Source organism: Nyctereutes procyonoides, unplaced genomic scaffold, assembly GCF_905146905.1.
Source record: "Nyctereutes procyonoides isolate TBG_1078 unplaced genomic scaffold, NYPRO_anot_genome, whole genome shotgun sequence".
Taxonomy (NCBI): domain Eukaryota; kingdom Metazoa; phylum Chordata; class Mammalia; order Carnivora; family Canidae; genus Nyctereutes; species Nyctereutes procyonoides.
The window spans coordinates 1,642,781-1,652,128 of record NW_026575022.1 but is presented as its reverse complement, the minus strand read 5'-3'; the positions used below and the strand labels follow the sequence as shown (position 1 = coordinate 1,652,128).

The 9,348-nt window shown below is 49.0% G+C and overlaps 1 protein-coding gene across 1 annotated transcript; it reads right to left on the bottom strand.

Annotated features, from left to right (window-relative positions):
* Window positions 1-678: 678 nt before the first annotated feature.
* On the bottom strand, window positions 679-2,654 carry LOC129520924 (uncharacterized). Its single transcript, XM_055342172.1, has 2 exons — window positions 2,347-2,654; window positions 679-2,230 (listed from the first exon to the last, which is right to left on the bottom strand). Exons 1-2 carry the CDS (start codon window positions 2,652-2,654, stop codon window positions 679-681), a joined length of 1,860 nt encoding a protein of 619 aa, XP_055198147.1.
* Between the last annotated feature and the right edge of the window lie 6,694 nt (window positions 2,655-9,348).

Below are 9,348 nucleotides of genomic sequence, written 5' to 3'. Positions count from 1 at the left end.
TGCATTCCCGGGTCTATGCGGTCTGGGAGGGCGGATCCTCCCACACCCCCCGGCCTGCCACCCCCACCCCTTATTTCTCAGTGCAGAGCTAACGCAGGTCCCCCGCCGTGCGATCCTGCCCCATCCCCCTGGCCTCCTGCCCCCTGAATCCCGTCTCGCCGTCCCTGTCCCCATCCCCCATCCCCCACCCCCCAACTCCTTGCCCCTGTCCCCCCATCCCCGGCTCCCATCTCCGGCCCCTCATCCCTGTCCCCCACCCCCGCCCCCCCATCCCCAGCCCCATCCCTGTCCCCCGCCCCCATCCCCCCATCCCCATCCCCAAGTCCCCATCCCCCCGCCCCCACCCCCGTCCCTGTCCCCCATCCCTGTCCTCCCGACCCCCATCCCCATCCCCCCACCCCCCATCCCGCCGTCCCCCCAACCCCATCCCCCCACCCCCCATCCCCCCGTCCCCCCCATCCCCCGTGCTTGATTTCAGGATCTCTCATTACGTCCCCTGTCTTCTCATTTAGTTTCGCAAACTGAAACCGCAGCCCCGACAGCAAATGAGAATTACGCGCTTTTGTCTTTTGAAGGAAACGTTGGGAGGCGGAACCTTGAGGTTGTTCACCCAAAGCCACTTCGAAACTCTGCTTTACGTTCGCTCGGGTGGATTTTACCTTGGGATCGATGCCGCGCTTACGCTGGTTTAACTCGTCGGAGGGGGAGCCGGGGTGTCTGTGGGGTGCGTCTGGGGTGTCGGTGGGGTGTGTCCGGGGTGTGTCCGGGGTGTCGGTGGGCTGTGTCCGGGGTGTCGGTGGGGTGTGTCCGGGGAGTCGGTGGGGTGTGTCCGGGGAGATGGCGGGGTGTGTCCGGGAGTCGGTGGGGTGTGTCCGGGGAGCCGGTGGGGTGTGTCCGGGGAGCCGGTGGGGTGTGTCCGGGAGCCGGTGGGGTGTGTCCGGGGTGTCGGTGGGGTGTGTCCGGGGAGTCGGTGGGGTGTGTCCGGGGTGTCGGTGGGGTGTGTCCGGGGAGTCGGTGGGGTGTGTCCGGGGTCGGTGGGTGTGTCCGGGAGTCGGTGGGGTGTGTCCGGGGGTGTCGGTGGGGTGTGTCCGGGGTGTCGGTGGGGTGTGTCCGGGAGACGGTGGGGTGTGTCCGGGTGCGGTGGGGTGTGTCCGGGGTGTCGGTGGGGTGTGTCCGGGAGCGGTGGGGTGTGTCCGGGGAGTCGGTGGGGTGTGTCCGGGAGTCGGTGGGGTGTGTCCGGGGAGTCGGTGGGGTGTGTCCGGGGTGTCGGTGGGGTGTGTCCGGGAGTCGGTGGGGTGTGTCCGGGGTGTCGGTGGGGTGTGTCCGGGTCGGGGGTGTGTCCGGGTCGGTGGGTGTGTCGGGGTCGGTGGGTGTGTCCGGGTCGGGGGTGTGTCCGGGAGTCGGTGGGGTGTGTCCGGGGTGTCGGTGGGGTGTGTCCGGGTCGTGGGGTGTCCGGGTCGGGGTGTGTCCGGGAGTCGGTGGGGTGTGTCCGGGAGTCGGTGGGGTGTGTCCGGGGTCGGTGGGGTGTGTCCGGGAGTCGGTGGGCTGTGTCCGGGGAGTCGGTGGGGTGTGTCCGGGGAGTCGGTGGGGTGTGTCCGGGGAGTCGGTGGGGTGTGTCCGGGGTGCAGGTGGGCTGTGTCCGGGAGCCGGTGGGGTGTGTCCGGGGAGCCGGTGGGGTGTGTCCGGGAGCCGGCGGGCTGTGTCCGGGGAGTCGGTGGGGTGTGTCCGGGGAGTCGGTGGGGTGTGTCCGGGGAGTCGGTGGGGTGTGTCCGGGGTCGGTGGGTGTGTCCGGGGAGTCGGTGGGGTGTGTCCGGGGAGTCGGTGGGGTGTGTCCGGGGAGTCGGTGGGGTGTGTCCGGGGAGTCGGTGGGCTGTGTCCGGGGTGCAGGTGGGCTGTGTCCGGGAGCCGGTGGGGTGTGTCCGGGGAGCCGGTGGGGTGTGTCCGGGAGCCGGCGGGCTGTGTCCGGGGAGTCGCCCCACCACTCGGCTTGGCCCTGCCCCAGGCCTCCGGGTCCCAGGGCCGTGGCGTCACCGCCCGGTGTGCAGGTTCCAGGTGGTGGTCCCAGGCTCCCGCGGGCGGTGACACGGGGAGCCGAGGGCGCGCGGCCCGGCAGCCCCCTCCCGGTCCCAGGCTCCCGGCCCCCGCGTGCCGGGGTCTCAGTGGCCCCGACCTCTCCGCGCTCCGGGGTGTCTGCCCTGCGCGTTCCGGGAATCGTCGTCTCGGCCTTTTCCTGCGAACCGAATCCTTCCAGCCGGGGCGGGGTGGCGGGAGTCCGGCTCAGGGCAGGTTTCCCGGGGCCGCCGCCCCTTCTGGGGGTCGCAGCGCCTCGCCCGCCGCAGCTCGCACCCGCGCCTCAAGATTAATGGGCCTGAGATGGCGCTTTCCGTGATTCCTGCACGTCTGTCTTCTTCCCGTCGTGTCCTTTCTCCTAAATGAGAGGGTCCCCATTGCGCTGGGTCCTTGCTCCCAGAGCCCCCCGGGCCCGCCTCCCTCGCAGGGACCCCTCCGCTCCGCACCCTGCCCTCGGGGGTGCCCGCTCTGCTCCCCACGGCTGCGGGGCTGCCCGAGGCTCGCTCTGTGTCCCCTGGGCCCTCGCTCGCGTCGCCCGCGTCCCCACCGTCCTTCCCTCTGTGGTTTCTGCTGCGCGCCCCCATCCAGCAGCTCCGGACGCGCTTAGTTTCCGGACGATTCCTCCCCGAGCAGCTGCTGCATGACCAGCCTTATGGCAAACACTGAGGATGGGGAAAACAAAAACAAAAACAAAAACGAAAACAGCAACAACAACAACAACAAAACCCAGCAAATGAGTTTCTGCTCCTTTGAGCTTCCTGAGAAGCTTGGACGGACCGGGTTCCGCCGTTTGCTCGGCACAAGCTCCCACCCACACCCCGCTTGCCCGCGGGGGAACTTTTATTTATTCTTCAAGTCCACGTTTAAGGTTATTTCTGTGAAGACTTTCTTTTTCTTTCTTTTTACTCTAGAAAGAACAGATCATTCTGGTCTGTCTTTTGGCCAAGCATCCGTGCGCCGCACTTACACACTTACGCTTCTTGTCGCGGGTGTGGACAGGTGACTGGCGTCAGGTGCGCCGCACAGGGTCAGCGGGTCCCTGCGCTCCTCGGCGCCCTAACATTAGTGACCTCTTGCTGCCCCTCACCATCTCGCATCCCTCCACCCGGCCCTCTGGTAACCCTCAGTTTGTTCTCTGTGGTTCAGAATCTGGTTCTTGGTTTCTCTCTCTCTTTTAATTTGTTCATTTATTTTGTTTCTTAAATTTCACCCGTGAGTGAGATCCTATGGTATTTGTCTTTCTCTGCTGACTCGTTTCCCTTAACCTTATACTTTCTAGCTCTGTCCACGTTGTTGCAAATGGCAAGATTTCATGCCCTTTTATGTTTGGGGCAGTATTCCCATACATATAGGAGTATTATGTACGGAATATATGTAGGATATTCCTATCTATACACAGCCATACACCCCCCCCACATGTTCTCCATCCATTCATCAGTCCATGGACATTTGGGCTGCTTCCATTGCTCGGGTACTCAAAGTAATGCTGCAATAAATATGGGGGTTCAGGCATCCCTGTGTATTCATGCTTTTGTTCTCTTTGGGTAAATACCCAATAGCACGATGGCTTGGGTCATAGGGTAGGTAGTTTTATTTTTGATTTCTTGAAGAATTTCCTTATTGTCTTACACAGTGGCCACACTAGTTTTCATTTCTACCGACAGGACACAGGGTTCCTATTTCTCCACATTCTCGTTAATACTTGTTATTTCTTGTGGGCTTTGGTTTTAGCCATTCTGACAGATGTGAGGTGATATTATAGTTTTGGTTTGCGCTTCCCTGATGATGGGTGACGTTGTCGTGTTTTCATGTGTCTGCTGGCCATCTGAATGTCTTCTTTGCAAAAAGTCTATTCAGGTCCTCTGACCATTTTTTAATCAGATTGTTTGACTTTTGGTGTTTAGTGTGTACATTCTTTATATATTTTGGATGTTAACTCCTTATTGTTTATTTGCAAATACCTTCTCTCATTCAGTAGGTTGCCTTTTTGTTTTCTTGATGGTTTCTTTGGCTGTACAAATGCTTTTTATTTTGATGTGGTCCCAATAGTTTGTTTGCTTTATTTCCCTTGCATTAGGAGACATATCAAAAAAAAAATGTTGCTACACTCGATGTCAGAGAAATTGTTGCCTGTTTTCTAGGATTTTAATGGTTTCAGGCCTCAAATTTAGGTCTTTAAGCCCCTTTGAGTTTATGCTTGCGTATGGTATTAGAAAGCGGTCCTGTTTCATTCTTTTGCACTTAGCTGCCCAGTTTTCTCAGCACCATTTATTGAAGAGACTGCCTTTTCCTGATTGTGTATTCTTCCTTCCTTTGTTGTGGATTGATTGGCCATATAAGCACGGATTTATTTCTTGGCTCTCTATTCTTTTCCATTGATCTATGGGTCTATTTTTGGGTCAATACCATGCTGTTTTGATCACGACAGCTTTGTAGTATATCCTGAAATGTGGAATTGTAATTCCACATTTGTTTTGTTTCTGCTTTGTTTTTCTTTCTTAAGATTGCTTTAGCTATTTGGGATCTTTTGTGGTTCCATGCAAATTTTACTATTATTTATTCTAGTTTGGTGAAAAATGATGTTGGTATTGGAATGGGGATTGTATTGAATTTGTAGATTGCTTTGGGTAATATGGACATTTTGACAATATTAATTCTTCTGAGCCTGGAGCATGGACTATCTTTCCATTTGTTTGTGTCCTCATTAACTTCTATCAGCAGTGTTTTATAATTTTCCAAGTAAAGGTCTTTCATCTCCTTGGTTAACTCCTAGTTATTTTATTCTTTTTAGCATGCACTTCTTTTCTTATAAAGGAAGAACTTTGTTAAAGGGATTAAGCTTGACAGTTATTTGTATACTATACACTGATCATGACTGGTGTTAGGATCAATATAATATCATTATATTACCTCAATATAATCGGGGTCAATCAGATTCCCCCTTTATTCCACACTTGAATGAGACTGAGAAATAATTAATCTCGCTTATCACTATGAAGAGTGTTATAATCTCTACAGCTGTGGAGTGATCCTTTTTTTTTCTATTAAAGCCCATTGAAATAAGCTTCCTTTATATAAAACTGTTATAAAAGTCATTAACAGATTGTGGAGAGTTACTATATTCAGTAGAAGAAAATTATAGAGACCAAAAAGTCAGGTTGAAAGTTATGGTCATAAATAATAAAGTCTTCAGAGTTAGATGTATGCAGAGCCAAAAATAAAACAGACCTGCAAAAACAATAGCTCACGAGGCTCGGGAGGCCCAGAGAGAGAAGTGGGAAATTTGGTTCTGGTTCTTCAATGAGGTTTGGATGCTCCTCTCGCCGTGGCTTGTATGAGATAGCTTCTGTCTTAGGTTGGGTTTCCCAGTCTAAGGGGAGATTAAACATGATGTCTGTGAAATGCCTTACGTGTTAGGTCACTTTCTTCAATATAAGGAGACATTAAGCAAGGGATTCATATGCAAGCCATTTATTAAGAGAGTGCTCCCAGCTAAACTGGTGAGGGAGTAAGGGAAGCAAGAGGGGGAAGGTAAGTGGCAAGGGTGCTATTTCAAGCAAGGGTGGTGATAGCCTTATGCAGCAGGGGAATTTTGGAATGTGACTTACAATGCACTGTTTGTCCTGACTCAAGGCAACGTTGCCGGCTCCATACTCCCTCCCTAATCAGTGCTTGGCTTATTGCCATCTTGGGAGGCAGTGGTGATGGAGAACTCTCGAGCACTTCCTGCTCTCTGCTATGCTGGCTAAGATGCTTCACTAACTCAAGGCCCTCCTGGAAGAAGACGGCTGGAGTGGCCTCCAGGACTACGAGACAATAGATCTGTTGTTTCAAGCCACCGAATTTGTGGCAGTTTGTTACAATGGCCATAGGAAACTAATACTAGATTTTTAAAAAGAATCAGCAGACAAAACACTATACAACTTTCTAAATACTTAGTCTCAGCTTCCATAACCAATCCCATCATTGTCTTTGGATGCCCTTTGAGGAGCCCTATACACTTATATCCCTGTAACAAATGCCCATTCTGTAGAAAACTATTTTAAGTGAGTTTCTGTAAGGCAGTCAAAAAACGTGGACCCAGACTGCCTCCGTTCTTCTTAAGGAAACAGACATGTGTCTGTGAAGGCGACCAGTGCTCCTTCCTTGGGGTTACCTCATAGCTGGACCTTCTAGATGCCCTTCATCCTCATGGGGGTGAAGATTCAGGAGGCTTTAGATTTGTAGCCCGGCCCCGGGGAGCTCCCCCCGACACACCTGTGGAACCGAAGCCACTGTGAACTAAATCAAACTTTTATGGGATTGGCAGGCAATTCAATAACTTGTGGACTTTAAGTGTGTCAAGATTCCGTGAGGTGTTCTACTTGTTTTATTATGTCCATCTACTGGGCTTGTTTTGTTTTCCGTAACAGGCTCTCCTACAACCAAATAATAGTGTTTGTCTAATCTTTGGGGTAGATAATTTTCATCTCTACTCAATATGTTCTTTTTTTTCTTCATTAGGATATTTACTTTTTTTGATCTTTTTTCCCCCTCTCATTTTCTAATTTTATATCTGTTGATAATTTTGTATCTTTAAATCTAGTAAGCAATTTGTGGTTGGTATTCAACTGGGAAACAAATTAGAATTTCGTCCCACACAATTGTTTGGTGTATTTAAATTTATAATCTGAGGTAATATAGTTGAAAGCACTTGTCATTTCTTAAAACAATATATAAAGTTAATAGAGTTTAATTGATCGTATTTCCTCTCCTTACACTATTAATTAAAGGCAAAATTTTCATCAGCTCATGTGATACTTTCTAAAGTGAGAGAAATCATTAACAGAATTGTACCTCCTGTAGTTTTTGCTATATTTAAATTTTAATTATGTTTTATTTCTGAAAAAAAATTAAAATCTTTATAAGAAGAACTGTGTTTAAATCCAGAGTTACCGCTTTACCAATTCATATTTTTGACTTCCATGTTCTGATCTTGGAAGAAAAATTTTAACTTGTAAAACACGAATCTGTTAAAGCAATCGCAGCGTTACACCCATTCCTCAGTATTAGAGATGACATTGAAAATTAAGCAGAAGAGAGTTAAAACTAAAGTTTGATTTTGTGCTTTTGAAAATGGATACAAATGATTTAACTGAGGAAAGTATGCTGTTAAGCTGCATGTTTAACATTTCCCATTTAAATTCCTTTCAAACATCCTATATGTGCACTTAAACTTGCCCATTTATATACCCAGGGTTTTTTTTTTTCGGTTAGATAAGAAAGGCACCAGCGGTTATAGAATATTATTTTAACTATAACTTGTGATTTTGGAAACATATAAAAGATGCAACTTTTAATAGTTGATAGACCTTTTATATGAGAGACCCAGAACATTAAAACAGTTCCAAAATGGGCAACGTTAATTTGCTCCCTGTGTTTTTATCAGTTATGCTGGCCGTGGTTCTGACTTCAAACACAGCCCATCTAGTAAACAAGCACTTTGCCTAGATCTATGGGTATGAGTCACCACAGCTAACTCTTTCTAGGCTCTTTTGGATGAAATGAAAGTGATCAGAATACATTCAAACAAATAGCACATTCCCCCCCCTCTCTTGGGATCTTCTCGCACTATTTCAAGTAAGCTGGTATGTGTCTGGTTGACCACACGATGGTGCCACACGAATACGTTATAATGAAAGCGAGCCCTAAAAAGGCTCAACTGTGAAGTAGCAAGTGAAATTATCCTCTTCAAGCCTAAAGGTAGCTTAATTCAATTCTCCATTTCCACGGAGCAGCCTTTGTACTGAGAATACTGTCGACTTACGCTCTTATATTGAGGTTTCCCCTTCCCCCACCTAGGCAGGTAGGATTATTAGTGAACCTTGAAAGCAGGTTGATGTTAAAGGCATCATCTAGCAAAAATAATTATCAGGCATTTATATTAAGAAGAAAATAATAGCACTGACTCGTTATCAACCTATAACTCTTACAAACCTTATTATTTCATTTCTATAAAGTGTTTTTTTTCTTCTGTATTATTATTAAGAATTATTTATTTTGGGATCCCTGGGTGGCGCAGTGGTTTGGCGCCTGCCTTTGGCCCAGGGCGCTATCCTGGAGACCCGGGATCGAATCCCACATCGGGCTCCCGGTGCATGGAGCCTGCTTCTCCCTCTGCCTGTGTCTCTGCCTCTCTCTCTCTCTCTCTCTCTCTGTGACTATCATAAATAAATAAAAAAAAATTAAAAAAAATAATTATTTATTTTTAAAAAATAATTATTTATTTATTTTAGAGAGACAGAGAGAGAGAGAGAGATCGCGAGTGCAAGGGGCAGAGGAAGAGGGAGAGAGAATCGCAAGCAGACTCTGCCCTGGCTGGGAGCTGGATTTCAGGCTCCACCTCACCACCCTGAGATCATGGCCTGAGCAGAAACCAAGAGTCGGATGCCTAACTGACTGAGCCACCGAATATTTACCACTTTTAAGATGGACAGTCATATACTTAGATATTAAAATTTCAGTACAGGCAGGAAATAGTGAACAGTTCTGAGGCCAGTATTAGTACTCCTATCAAACACACTGAAATAAAACCAATGGAGAGAAGTATACAAATTTTTTTTTAAAAAAGTGTGAGACAATAGAAGGTAGGATGAATATGATTATTAATACTCAAGTTTAACCTCATATTCCATTTTCTATCATTTAAATGTAGGGTTATAAAAAGGAAAAAGTCCATCTGATTATTCATACATTTTTCAGGTGACACCTTCTTTCCATTGTTGTCTTTCAACAAAACCCTTATTAGAGTTTCTGCAAACGCCTTAGTCAATCCAGCCTGTGGCAGGTAATCGGACTCTCTGAGAGTTCATCGCTTTAGGAAAACACTCCCACCAGGTTGCCCTTTGATGAACAGAAATTCCCAAGCCCTGTACAATCTCCACGCGGCGCTTGGTCGTCCGCATGGTCTGTGCTCGTCTTACACGCAGCTGAACAGAGTTCCGCATCCCGTCCTATTCGTGATTTGACCGCACTTGACATTCTGTGTTTCCTCAGCCTCCTTGGGTAGAAGAACCCAATCCTTGGTACCCAGTCCTCTGATGTTCCCCTGTCTCCCCGCGGTGAGCACCAAGGGCAGAGCCCCTGGTTGTCTCGTGGGTGCCCCCGGGAATGGGCAGCGCTGACCCGTTTCCCTTTGCTAATTTACCTGGATGTGTAACTGTACTCCATGCACGATCATGCAAGTTGTCTCTTAAAGGGGGAAAAAAACCCAAAAAACTAAAACCTTGTCTCTTCTGA